General features: G+C 30.1%; 2 protein-coding genes across 2 annotated transcripts; both read right to left on the reverse strand.

Moving 5' to 3' along the window:
- Positions 1-1,539: 1,539 nt before the first annotated feature.
- LOC127112244 (uncharacterized) lies at positions 1,540-4,015 on the reverse strand. The gene is made up of 7 exons (XM_051046281.1): positions 3,869-4,015; positions 3,638-3,778; positions 2,702-3,539; positions 2,430-2,509; positions 2,260-2,337; positions 1,719-1,783; positions 1,540-1,603 (listed from the first exon to the last, which is right to left on the reverse strand). Exons 1-7 carry the CDS (start codon positions 4,013-4,015, stop codon positions 1,540-1,542), a joined length of 1,413 nt encoding a protein of 470 aa, XP_050902238.1.
- A 49-nt stretch (positions 4,016-4,064) lies between these two features.
- Positions 4,065-6,112, reverse strand: LOC127112245 (uncharacterized). Its single transcript, XM_051046282.1, has 3 exons — positions 6,104-6,112; positions 5,824-6,007; positions 4,065-5,713 (listed from the first exon to the last, which is right to left on the reverse strand). Exons 1-3 carry the CDS (start codon positions 6,110-6,112, stop codon positions 4,065-4,067), a joined length of 1,842 nt encoding a protein of 613 aa, XP_050902239.1.
- Positions 6,113-14,437: the final 8,325 nt, after the last annotated feature.

Genomic DNA, 14,437 nt, shown 5'->3' on the forward strand with positions numbered 1-14,437 from the left:
TAAAAATGTAAAGAAATAATCTCCCATATGCAAGCTCCGGAATAGAAAAACCATTATCAAAACAGAGGTTAAAAATATTCTTATTATTAAAAGAAGAAATATAATCAAAATACAAATGAAATAAAAGAGACCACAAAATATGTAAAAGAAAATCTCACTGTCACCATGAATGACATTTTCTGAGTCAGTAGTATATGCACCATGCTTTTGCGTTGGTGTTCATCTCCACAATGGGACAGGCCTACAAAAACCTATATGTTTCTTGTCAAAGACTCGCCCTTCGATCGCATATCATACCTTTGCAACCGACTCTCTATCACCTCACAAATTTCCCCATTAATAAGTTTAATGAATATATTATGGAAGAGAATGGTGAAAAAAAGTTATAATTGAATATGGATAAGGAGGAACCTTCATATGAAAGCTCTTAAAGTTTAAAATTTTCTTTTGTGGGATGAAGATAGAATAAATTTTAATTTCAAAGCATTGAGAGCCGCCGAGAGGATGATGAGTAGTTGAGAGAATGAAATCATGACTTCCAAAAGGATGATGAGCGGTTGAGCAAATAAAATTGTAATTGATGGTCGGTTGAGAGAATGAAACCAAGAAATTATGTAGCGGTTAATTGATCTCAAATGTACATGAAGGTTGGTTTTATTATGTAATGATAAATTTATAAAGACAAAGAGGAAGTTAAAAGGTAATTTTGTCATAAAGGATAATTTTGTCATAAAACAGTTTTCTCTGTAATGATAAATTTATAAATCCAAAGAGGAAGTTAAAGGGTAATTTTTTCATTTAAGGATACATATCACATTCATTAGTTAATCATACACTAACACAACACACAAAACAAAATTCATCTTTCTTCCTTTATTTTTTTCTTAATTTTTTTTATTATTCATTTCCAAACCCTAATTTTAATTTCCCCATTTTTTATCCAATTTTCCATTATTGTTTTGGATCTAGGTGCTCCCTCACTTCCTCCTTATATAAGAGTTTCCATTTCACTTTAAATCCAAATAAATTTTTTGTCCGCTTTTTTTAATATTCACACGTGTCAAAATATAAACGTCTATTTTTTGTTTAATTTTGATTTTAATATAAACTGTTTTTGTAAAAAACTTTCTGATATGATTTATCTCCTCTCTCTCTCTCTCTCTCTCTCTCTCTCCTTCACAATTTAAGAACATTAATAAAAAAATTATATAAAAGTATCAAATATATTAAATTTCATAGATATTTTTTATGTGATTAAATTAAATAGACATACTATCATTTTAATTTTCTGTTCTATTAATTAAACTTTGATTCACATTGATTGATCTTATAAGGACTAGCGTTCAGACGGGCACTCCCGTGCCCGTCTGCCCGCTTTTTTTAATGCGCACAGTAGAGAAAAATAAATATTTCTTTTTCTTTTTATGAGGTTTCTACTATAGGGCGCATTAAAGCACAATATTATTACATTTTGAAAATGATAAATAAAGATATTCAAAATTATATCGAAGCATGCAGAGTAATATTGATACTGTGCAATCAATGACGTTCTTTAAGAGGAATGTCGAACATGAAATCTCTATTCGAAGTATTTTCTTTTTCTCTGCAATTGTTTTCCATAGTAAAGAAAAAATGTAAGACTCTTAAATTAGAATTTTTTTAGAGAAAAAGATAGTAAAATTAATAGTAAGTTGTGTAATATTATAGCTTTTGCTTACCTTATAAATATTCGAATCAATTCTTCGTACATCCCTTTATCAATGCGCTCTTGAGATTTAAAAAACTACAAATACATGACGAAATGTCATATTATAAAAGACATACATTCAGAACATATGACTCGTTTGAATATAATATGGTTTATTACGACACAAATAATACCTAGAGAATGGAGATACTTTGTTTTAGTCTAGATTTGGTAGAACAACAGTTATGACTTGTTTCTGAATTACCTGGATTTCTGTTAAATAAGGAAAACAATGGACTTAGTAAATATATATGGTTTTATTTACATAAACCACAAATAGCAGTTAAATTCATGCATTCAAAAATAAAAAACCTCTCTATCCTTTGAGATATTATTTCTCTTTTCACCATTTTCCAAAGTTGTGTTTTATCTGTTATCACTGTGGAGCTCCAACCGATGGAGGAAATTTTCAAACGTTTGACCTGTTTCAATGAGGATGATAAAAATGTTACTGAAAGAGTGATGAAAGTGCAAGAATTTTTTTATACGTATTACGGAAAAGATAAATACACCTTATTGTCGAGTTTGTCGATGGATGAAATACTTTGTTCATCCTTCCATGTGTTCCATTTATCTTCAAAGTCTGTTATCTAAAATTTATTGCATAAGAATAGTGAGAATAACTATCACCCCACTTATATCTAACATAAAAGCATAAAATAAATGATTAAGTATAACTTACTTTCATGTTGAAGCAAGTTTCAATATTCTTTCGTCTCAACTCCTTACATAATTGAAAGATTTCATCGTGTTCTAGTTTGGCTGTATATTAAAGTAAAAGAAAATTATATTTAGTTATTATATATCTATGATATAAATAATACAATATAAGCCTGGTATGTCATGTAACCAAAATGGGAATCAACGTGTGAGCAATTTTTTCAATGTACTTAATAAATACATGCGGGTGCGATAAAAGAATTTGTTTGTAGACTACATTTTTTGTGTAGTCACCATCTTCTCCTTTCAATTTTCCTTCCCTGGTTAAAACTCTTGTCGTAGTCTGTGAAACACCCCTGGATAAAGCCACATATAACTGTCCATGACTAAAAACATGTCGTGGAAGATATATTCCAACATTTGGAATGGTTTGTCCTTGTGATTTATTTATTGTAATTGCAAAAATTAGCCGCACAGGAAACTGCTTTCTACTAAGGACAAAAGGCAGACCATCACTTGCAGATGTTTTTATTTTAATTCTAGGCAAAAAAGCATGTTTTCCTGCGTTGCTTCCTGTTAGGATTTCCACATCCAACATATTCATAAATAAACCACGACATAATAACCGGGTCCCATTACACAATCCATATCTAGGATCTAGATTTCGTAATAACATCAATGGTGCACCCTTTTTTATCTTTAGAATATGTGGTGGCAAACTACCTTGTGCAATTGAGTTTAAGAATTCTTGCTGGTATAAATTATGATTATCTCCTTCAACCTCGTCAAACGATAACAAATTATGTTCTTCTCCTGGAAACTGATCGATAATCATATCATTCAATTTCTGGACATCATCATTTGTTGGTGTCAAAATAGCTCTTTGTACCATATATGGGGCATCCCAACCATGCAACTCTAAATTAGGAAAAATATGTTGGATAAGTACCTGTATGGAATGTTCACCTTCCCATGGGATTGCAATATGTAAAGGTAACCTCACCATGTCATCTGGTTTGGTAGGTTCAACACCATCACCAATGCGAATAAGAAATTCTGCAAACTCTTGATCATGCAATGATCGCATATTTTGACGCAAACGCAAAATCTTGGTATGATTCCATAAATGAGACTGAACAATACACGCTGAAATCATTTGTGCCTTAGTACCTTTTCTTACAACAGGAAGAACTTGACGAAAATCCCCCCCCCCCCCCCCATGATCAGAACTTTTCCACCAAATGGAGCATTGTTGCTACAAATGTCTTGTAATGATCGATCCAAGGCTTCCAAACAATTTTTGTTTGTCATTGGTGCTTCATCCCAAATGATTGCGGCAGCAACTCTAATGAGATTTGCAAGATCCTTTTGCTTTTCAATACCACAAATGGAACTCGGTTAAATATCAATAGGGATCTTAAATCGAGAGTGTGCAGTCCTACCACCGGGTAACAATGTTACAGCTATACCAGATGATGCAGTTGCTAAGACAATTTCTCCTCTACTTCTTAAACTTTCCATTAATGTTCTATACAGGAATGTTTTACCTGTTCCTCCTGGACCATCAACAAAAAATACCCCACTGTGTTTTTGAACAATTACATTCATAATGGTGTTGAATGCAATCATTTGATCATTATTTAACTTAGCAATAGATTCAAATATCTTCATTGGGGATATCGATCGCTAACTCCTCTTGTATGATACTTGGAACTGCACCTCTGTCTATTGTATTAGGGGGTAAAGATGGGAGATCATAATCATCAATCTTTTTACCGTGAAGGTTTAAGAGTTCATTCAAGTCCTTCAACAACATATTAGTTAAGTCTGATTCCACAACATTGTTAGCTGTTTGATAATCCTCTACCATATGTGTAAAAAACTCATTCCAAAGGCCTCTAACATCAGTAGGTTCACAAAATATTAAAATCGTCACGAATAACCTTCGTAAAGCATATGGCATTCGGAGACTCGTAGCCTTAACCAAACAATCACGAATACTATGATCAGTCTCTAGAAATCCCCTATCCTCGGCTGATTTTTTGAATGTACTGAAAGTCATGCCGTTATTTGTAAGAAGATATTCCCAACTGGTTGGACCTGTGACATGCGATAACAATAGTCGCAAGTAAAACTTATCTCCCTCCGAAGGTGAGACCGTATAGATTCTCCCGATAACTTTTCTTGTTGATCGCCTACGATGCCATTCCATACCCCGCTTGTTCCAACAATAATGCTCTGGAATTTCTCTATACAGATACTTTCTTGCTTGTGGATCTCGTAGATTCAATGCAAAGAATTGTGTGAGCATTGTTTTGGAGTTGCGTTCATTATTTAACACATCTGCAATTTGCTGATGATCATAAAAGCGCACTTGATGGCGGTTCGGCAAGTGGATCTGCAATCTTTCAACCGAAGGATATAATCGGTAAAGAGTGAATCGAAATATTTTCCATAATGCCTCGGGAGCACAAATCCATCTTGCATCAACATATTGTTGAACTTCATCCATGTATGATCCTTTATGAACCTCCACAGCCACACGATCAGGGCCCTTGTACACATATTTGTATAGATACTTGATACTTTTAATGCTACTGCAAATCTCTACATTGATGTGACAATCATACTTTAACAGTAACCAAGGGTTATAAGGAACCACCCATCTATTATCGACAGACCTATCTCTACCTAACGATACAGACTCATCAAATCTTCTCCTATACTCGGGATATGAGTCAGTGCCTTGACGTGTTTCATCCAAGAATTGTTTGGGATACCTTTTTTTACAATGTCCGTCTTTCATACATGGAGACTTTCGGTTGATTATGCCGCAAGGTCCGTGGATCATATGTCTTATAACAGCTTCATGCAACTGTGGTTCACATTCTAATTTAGGTAAATCTGCTCTTACCATACTATCATAATCTTTTGGGTCACGCAACTTATCGTTACTTTCTAAGACCAATAACATATGCACATGCGGCAGTCCTCGCTTTTGAAATTCAGTGACATACATGTAGCTTTTAACTTTACCCAAGACTCCTTTATTAATAACATCATTCTTCAATTTCTCAAATTTCGAACGAAATATTCTTGTTAGCAAATCTGGACGATCTTGTGGTGTTTGAAAAGGCAAAAGTTCTGATGTTATCTCACTCCAAGAAGGATTGCATGTCATTGTTAGAAAAATATCTGGTTTACCGCCATTAAGAACAATAGCCATGCCATCCTCATAACGTTGTGTCATGTCTCGACGACCGCCAATAAATGATGATGACAATATTGTTCTTTTTCCAATGTTCTCTACGATGATTCATGAAATGCATTAGTATTAGAATATATGAATTATTAGCATTAGAAGTACAACTAATTATTAATCTAAAACTGTATATTTATGCTATATGAATTTGTACCTGCATTAGTTTCACCAACATGCAAAGCATCATGTAAACCTTGGTACAGTTCAGAACGTATATCACCTTGGTGCTCTTTAACCCACCTTAATCTCCCTGATTCAATTTTGACATAATTGTCTACAACATATTGTTGCAACAGTCGACCCGCATTTAACAACATTGATTGATCATTTGGGCGAATCTACAGTTGATTGAAAAAAATGTCGGTGTTAAATTTAAAGTTTTTTAAACAACACTTAGCTAAGTAGATTATCTACTAAAATTAATCCAAATTTACCTGAAGCATGTAACTGTAATATGCTCGACATGACACTCTTCGTCCATTGCAATTTGTTGTGTTGATGTCCCAACCATGCGTCCCAAATGGAAACAATATAGGGTATTATAAAGGATCATAATATCCCTTTGTCTCTTGAACTTTCTTGAGATTTCCATCACAACGGATGGCATTAATATCCCTTCCATAATCCATAGAATCTGCATCACATCCAACAATAATTGCCGCAACTTGTTCAGCAGTTGGAAGATTGTATTGATGGTGATTACTTGGACACTCCTTAAGTATGAGGCTATATTCACTGATATTTGAAAGTATTGAAAGTTGCTTGAACCTAATTACAAAAGGATTAAACTGATGGAGCATTTTCTGTAATTTGTGAACTACATTTTGGTGCAGCTGTGGATTTTCCTGCATTCTATTATGTAGCTCATTATCGGTGTCGTAGATGTATAGTTGTAAGAAACGCGGCCTGACACCCTCATTCGGATAGAAACCTCCTATGTTATGGTAAAAAGCACCTTGAGCACGAAATGTGTATATACCACGACCAGATGCAAGAATATTCTCATCAACATGAACACCAATTGAAGTGAATGAAAGCACATGGTTATAACTTCGAATATGTTGCCTAAAATGTTTTCCTTTAGCTGAACCATCCAAAAATAATTGTTGCAATTCTATAGGAGCATCAACTCGTGAGAATGATACCTTTCCACCATTACAACATGTGTCACGTGATTCATGATGAAACAATCTTGCATTGCAGTGTCTACAGGTAAATGGATGAGGCAACCGGGATTTTGCCATCATCATATTATTTTTGAAATTTCGAGCAATATTGTGCTTTGCTCAAAAAGCATGTCCTGATTCCACAGGCAGGAGTTTGATATTGATTACTAAATATTTATCTAAAAACTAAAATACAAATAAAAAATATATGCAAGATGCTTCAATTATTATATTTTAATATTGCATGATTTTAAATTTTATGTCACATGAGCAAATGCTACATTTATTTGAAGCAAAATTTTTACGAACATACCTTGAGGACGACGTGATAATGCACCATTTTCTCTGGCGTCCATGTTAACATATGATATTACTGCATCCTCCAAAGCTTCATCAACATCCATATCATCTGATACAAAAATAATAATTAATATATATACATTTGTAAAAATTAATACTCGCATACTTAGAACTATATCATTTATACCTGTATCGGATTGACTCGTGTTGTTTCATTGATTAGGTGATGTGCAATTACGATCTGCGGATTTAAATACATAAAATAAGATATGACGAAAGCGAACAAAATTATGAAATGTAATATAATATATATATATATATATATATATATATATATATATATATATATATATATATATATATATATATATATATTGATAATCACCAACCAAGTGCAACATCATTAACATGTGTAATTCTACTTGGGTTGGCTTCACTGTCATGAGTTCCTTGAAAGTGTGATCTTGGAAAAGTCATATTTGTAAAATTTTGAAATGAACCTCTCGACTGACTGTTTATAGGGAGAGATGTTTGAGCTTGTTTCTCTTGCTCTTTTCGCCGCCTATAATTTTCACGTCGTCTCGACAAATTGTTTTCTCTCTGCTCGTTGCTTATATTTTGTCTCCTCTTCCTTTCATTTTCAGACCTTCTTGACCTCTGTTGTTGACTTGATATTTGACGGGTATTATTTTCCATTTTATTAATGTAATTGTCAACTGGAAACTATACTGAATCCTCTACAAAAACATAAAATTAAAATAAAATAAATTATGAAAATTAAAAAAATAAGCATGAATAACATATAATCATTATATTATTCTATATACTATTTTATTAAGTTATATCATTATATTATGCTTATAAAAAATTACATAAGCATATAATCAAATTATCAATAAACATAAACATAACTTGATATGGTATTCTATATACTATTTTCATAATTGGATATGGTATTCTATATAGTATTAGCGCAGTAAAAAATAGTATATAGAATAATATATGCTTATATGAAAATAACTTGATATAATCATTATATTATGCTTATAAAAAATGCTTATATGCTTAATAAAAATTATAAAAATTAAAAAAATAAGCATAAATAACTTGATATATTATTCACTTGATATATTTTCATACAATATACTAATTTAACTTGATATATTTTCATTCTATATACTAATTTAACTTGATAAATAATTTATGTTAAAATTAAAATTTTAAAAAAATGGTATTCTATAAGAGAGAACAAAGTCAAAATGCAATGCAAAGAAAACGGGAGTGATACTTTTCTTCTCTCTAACACTTTCTATTCCCTTACATTTTTAAATTTATTTTTATCTCTTTTGGTTACTTTTCTAGAAACTTTAAATTATTTCAGTAACTTCAATTAAGTCATGCATCTTTTTCATGTTTCTGCATTAAACTTTGAGGATTTTTATAAGAGCACCACACAATTTCAAGTATACTATAAATTTAAAAATGTTGTTGATTTCCGCAAATAACCTACATAAATGTTGCATGACGTACATAAATGTTGATAAATTTTTTAGTGAGATTTGATTTTTGTTTTTTTTCATATAATATTGAATTTGCGCATTCAAAATAATTTTAATAATTGAATTATTTCTACTTAATCTAACCTAGTTAAAATACATTAAATATATCACTTACGTAATAATTATGTAATATATTATTGTATTACACTTTATCTAAAATACGTTAAAATAAGTGTTGCAGTGAATAAGATGATTTTATTATTCAAATTATGAAAATATATTAAAATAAGCATTACACTTTGTATGTTACCCAAAATACATTAATATTGTTTTATATTAACCAATAAAATATCATGTTACCCAAAATACGTTAATATTGTTTTCTTTTGAGTAATAAAATATTATGTTACCCAGAATTTCCACCAATTTATTAATTAATATTTCGTTGAACTAATTATTTTAATAATTAACTAATAATTAAATTATTATAGTATGCCAGTCCATTAAATCAATTTAAGTTGTGAACATCACACCCCCGCTAAATCAGTTGTGGATTCTGTCCGTTGCATTTTGTTTAGGCCATTACCTAAATATATAGGTGGTCTTTTGTCCGAAGGTACTCATATGAAATTTTGTCTCTCTTAATTATTAATTTATTATTAAAATAACTTCTATAATGTTTGTCCCGTCCAAATAATTATGTGAAAGGTATTTTAAATAATTTGTCCGAAAGTACAAATTAGTAAAACGTGGTTATTAAAAATAACCGGTATATGAGTACCTAAATATATGAACATACAAAGTGCTACTAATTTCTTAATGCTTTTTAATTAATATAATATAGAGTTTATAAGTTAGGAACTATTAAAAACATCATAATTATAAAATCTTGAATGTTCGTAGGATCGTTGTTGGTGGTGGTTCACCTTCTTTCTTTTTGTTAATGCACTTTTCTTTTCCACTTTCACAATTGCATAATGGAGGACTATAAATAAGTGAAAAAAGTTGATTATACAAATATGAACAAATCCTAACAAAAATTCCAGTGTTGCTTTCGAGCAAAGAAGTCATAAATAGAAGTTAGAATTTCACGTACCTTCAAGAAATTTCTGGCAAGGCAGTTCAATCGCGAAGGTTGACCGTTGGATGTATCAGCGGTGATGTCGGAAGTTCAGTGGTGCTTTTGGTTGTTGTTGTAACCGGAGGAAATAAAAAAAATGAAAATCGTGAATGTTCATAGGATCGTTGTTGGTGGTGGTTCACGTGAGAGATGAAGGTTTATGTTATGGTGAAAGATAAATATGGTTGGTAATTGTTTTTGTAGCAGCCAATAATAAGAACATTGATATTGAGAAGTTAAGGAAATATTTTGGTATGTCAGAGAAACTCCCATTTAAAATTAAACTGTCATTTCGTATATGTTGTAACTACTATTCCTATTTTGTAGGAGTCAAAATTTGATAATAGGAATAAAAATGTGAGAAGTTATAAAGTGAAAATTTTGGTGATGTCACATAAACTCCCATTTACACTTGGATTTTATGTGTGTAAGCCAATGCATCCATTATTTAAAATTAAACTGTCATTTCCTATATGTTGTAACTGCTATTCCTATTTTGTAGGAGTTAAAATTTGATAATAGGAATAAAAACGCGAGAAGTTATAAAGTGAAATATTTTGTTAAACTGTTCCATAAGTATAGGATGGTATGAGTGCCACATATTATTATTATTGGATAAAATAAAAGAAAAAGAATTAAAAAATATATGGGTAAAATCGGGAGAAAAATAGGTCACTCCAAATAGATGTATTCCCTTTATATATAGGTAAGACAGTTTGTTTTTATATAACACTACGTGCCTTTTGTCCATTGTTTTTTAGTGTACACACGCGTCAAAATATAAATGAGTATTTTTTTATTTTAATAAACTTCATAAAATATTTTAATAAGTGTTTCATCAAAGTCTTTGTCTCATTTTCATCTTATTGTTATTGATCTTAGATGTGCTCATGATCTAATTACGTCTGCATTTTTTTAATGGACCTCGGGAAAGTGGAGTGTAATATTTCATTGATTATATGATCTAATATTTTATTTTAATACATGTTATAATATCTAGGAACATATCATCATGTAAACGTTAATTTAAATCAAAGATAATATTTAAGAAAACAACAACAAATATAATAAATGATAAAACATTTAACACAAACTAAAACTAAATATAAGTACCATTTAAATATATACACCATTTAGATATAAACAATAATTGTCATGGTGATATGCTATTTTATTTACAATTATGCTGTAGTGTTGTCTACGCATATTGTAGTGTTGTCTACGCATATCGTCGTCTTGTCGGATTACCATTCTCAATCACAAATCAATACATTGAAAAAGAAGAGATTGGAATTGTGGATTTGTGAGAAAAATTATATGGTATTAATTAGAAATTTGATTTTGTGATATATGCATAAAGCAATTATACATTTAAATATATACACCATTTAGATATAAACAATAATTGTCATGGTGATATGCTATTTTGTTTACAATTGTGCTGTAGTGTTGTCTACGCATATCGTCGTCTTGTCGGATTACCATTCTCAATCACAAATCAATACATTGAAAAAGAAGAGATTGGAATTGTGGATTTGTGAGAAAAACTATATGGTATTAATTAGAAATTTGATTTTGTGATATATGCAGAAAGCAATTATACGACATGATACTAATTGCTATTGGAGTATAAAATTCAGTAGTTATAAGCAATGCCAATTACGGTAGAAATTTGCCCATAATGGTAGTACACAAAAGATGCAAATTGCTATTGCAATAGAGAAAGAAATTAGAAATTGCTATGTAATTATACGAATTCATGGCAATTTTTTTGCTATAAATAAGATGAAAAAAAACCACCCATAACTTGAAGCAGTTTTTTTGTGAAAAACTAAATTCCATTATTTAAAGTATAAGGAAATTGTTACTAAATTCCATTATTGCTGTAACCGTTTCTTCTCATCCTAATTCTAGAGTGTGGGTAGTTATTGTTGTTTATATGATCTAATATTTTATTTTAATACATGTTATAATATCTAGGAACATATCATCATGTAAACGTTAATTTAAATCAAAGATAAATATTTAAGAACACAACAACAACAAATATAATAAATGATAAAACATTTAACACAAACTAAAACTAAATATAAGTACCATTTAAATATATACACCATTTAGATATAAACAATAATTGTCATGGTGATTTTAAATAGAAGAACAAAATTAATTTTCACCATTTTTGTTCATTAAAATATAAATTATCACCATCATTTCCATACAAATTTAGAAACTATCCTAAAATAGACACAAAAATATATAAATCATCATAGAATACACGTTCAAAAAATATATAAACCATCATAAAATATAAATAAACCCGCATGATCGAAAATCACCACATGATCAAAAATCATCATCATTATCCGATCAATAATTATTAAGTATTTTTCTGCAATTCATGCACACAAAAAAGGTTTATATACTATAATGGTTGTAATACTATAATGATTGTAATTACATAAAACAAATTTAATTTAATTTAATGATTGTAATTAAATTACATAAAATGATTTATATAATGATTTTTTAACATGTTGATAAATCAAACTCTAATGGTTGTAATTAAATAAAATATATGAAATTAATAAAATAAAATAAAAACTCAAACCACTTTTCATTGCCTTGTTGTTCCTTCTTCTTCCGGCCACATGATTGCCACCATTGATTGCATTCTTAACCGCTACCAGGCCGATTAATTGGCGCCGTCACTACTCGTCGTACCATTGTTAGGTCGTTATGCTATTTTGTTTACAATTGTGTTGTAGTGTTGTCTACGCATATCGTCGTCTTGTCGGATTACCATTCTCAATCACAAATCAATACATTGAAAAAGAAGAGATTGGAATTGTGGATTTGTGAGAAAAACTATATGGTATTAATTAGAAATTTGATTTTGTGATATATGCAGAAAGCAATTATACGACATGATACTAATTGCTATTGGAGTATAAAATTCAGTAGTTATAAGCAATGCCAATTACTGTAGAAATTTGCCCATAATGATAGTACACAAAAGATGCAAATTGCTATTGCAATAGAGAAAGAAATTAGAAATTGCTATGTAATTATACGAATTCATGGCAATTTTTTTGCTATAAATAAGATGAAAAAAAACCACCCATAACTTGAAGCAGTTTTTTTTGTGAAAAACTAAATTCCATTATTTAAAGTATAAGAAAATTGTGAAAAACTAAATTCCATTATTTAAAGTATAAGAAAATTGTGAAAAACTAAATTCCATTATTTAAAGTATAAGAAAATTGTTACTAAATTTCATTATTGCTGTAACCGTTTCTTCTCATCCTAATTCTAGAGTGTGGGTAGTTTTTGTTTTGTGGTTTTTAGTAAATATAAGTTATATAAAGGGCAAACTTGGAAGAAAAATAAGCCACACCAAAATCCTCTATCCCCTTTATAGATAGTAAGTACTAGCGTTCAGACGGGCACTCCCGTGCCCGTCTGTCCGCTTTTTTTAATGCGCACAGCAGAGAAAAATAAGTGTCAGTTTTTCTTTTTATGAGGTTTCTATTGTAGGTCGCATTAAAAATAATATTATTACATTTTGAAAATGGTAAACAAAGATATTCAAAATTATATCAAAGCATGCAAAATACTATTGATACTATGTAATCAATGACGTTCTTTAAGAGGAATGTCGAACATGAAATCTTTATTCGAAGTATTTTCTTTTTCCCTGCAATTATTTTCCGTAGTAAAGAAAAAATGTAAGATTCTCAAATTAGAATTTTTTTAGAGAAAAAGATAGTAAAATTAATAGTAAGTAGTGTAATATAATATTTTTTTATCTTATAAAGATTCGAATCAATTCTTCGTACATCCCTTTATCAATGCGCTATTGAGATTTAAAAAACTACAAATACATGACGGAATGTCATATCATCAACGAAATACATTTAAAGCATTTGACTCGCTTGAATATAATATGGGTTATTGTGACAAAAAAATGTATACCTGGAGAATTAAGATACTTTATTTTAGTCTAGATTTGGTAGAACAACAACTATGACTTGTTTATGAATTACTTGGATTTTAGAACACGGGCACGTTTGTCCGCTTTTTTTTATTACGCTAACGCGTGAAAATATTAACAACGTCTTTTTTTATAAGTTTGATTTTCATATAAATTATTTATATGATAAAAAATATGATATTTATTCATATGCATATTAAATTTTATTTATAATATATAATATTTGCACATTAAATTTTGTTTGAATTGAGAAAATTGCAGTGTGACGTGACTTTATTTAACCGTTTTTTTTCAAGCAAATCAATAAATAACTCAATGTATAAACTTAAATTCTTCTTTAATATTTTTGAATTTGTGTTCTTTAATTTTTTTGGTATGAGGATGTAATGCACAGTACATACACATGGAAACAATTAAACTTCTCTTCAACAACAGAGTAAGAATGCAACAGTAATAATCATCAATATTCATCTTTCTTTTATGGAAAAACCACTCACGTATTGTTTACCAAAATCCCCTATGAATAAATATCATGTTATATCAGTATTCCCTTTACTCTCTCTCTCTTTCTCGTGCCCGTCTGTCCGCTTTCTTTAATGCGCACAGCAGAGAAAAATAAATGTGGACTACATTTTTTGTGTATTCACCATCTTCTCCTTTCAATTTTCCTTCCCTAGTTAAAACTCTTG

Source organism: Lathyrus oleraceus, unplaced genomic scaffold (genome assembly GCF_024323335.1).
Source record: "Lathyrus oleraceus cultivar Zhongwan6 unplaced genomic scaffold, CAAS_Psat_ZW6_1.0 chrUn0064, whole genome shotgun sequence".
NCBI classification, from domain to species: Eukaryota; Viridiplantae; Streptophyta; class Magnoliopsida; order Fabales; family Fabaceae; genus Lathyrus; species Lathyrus oleraceus.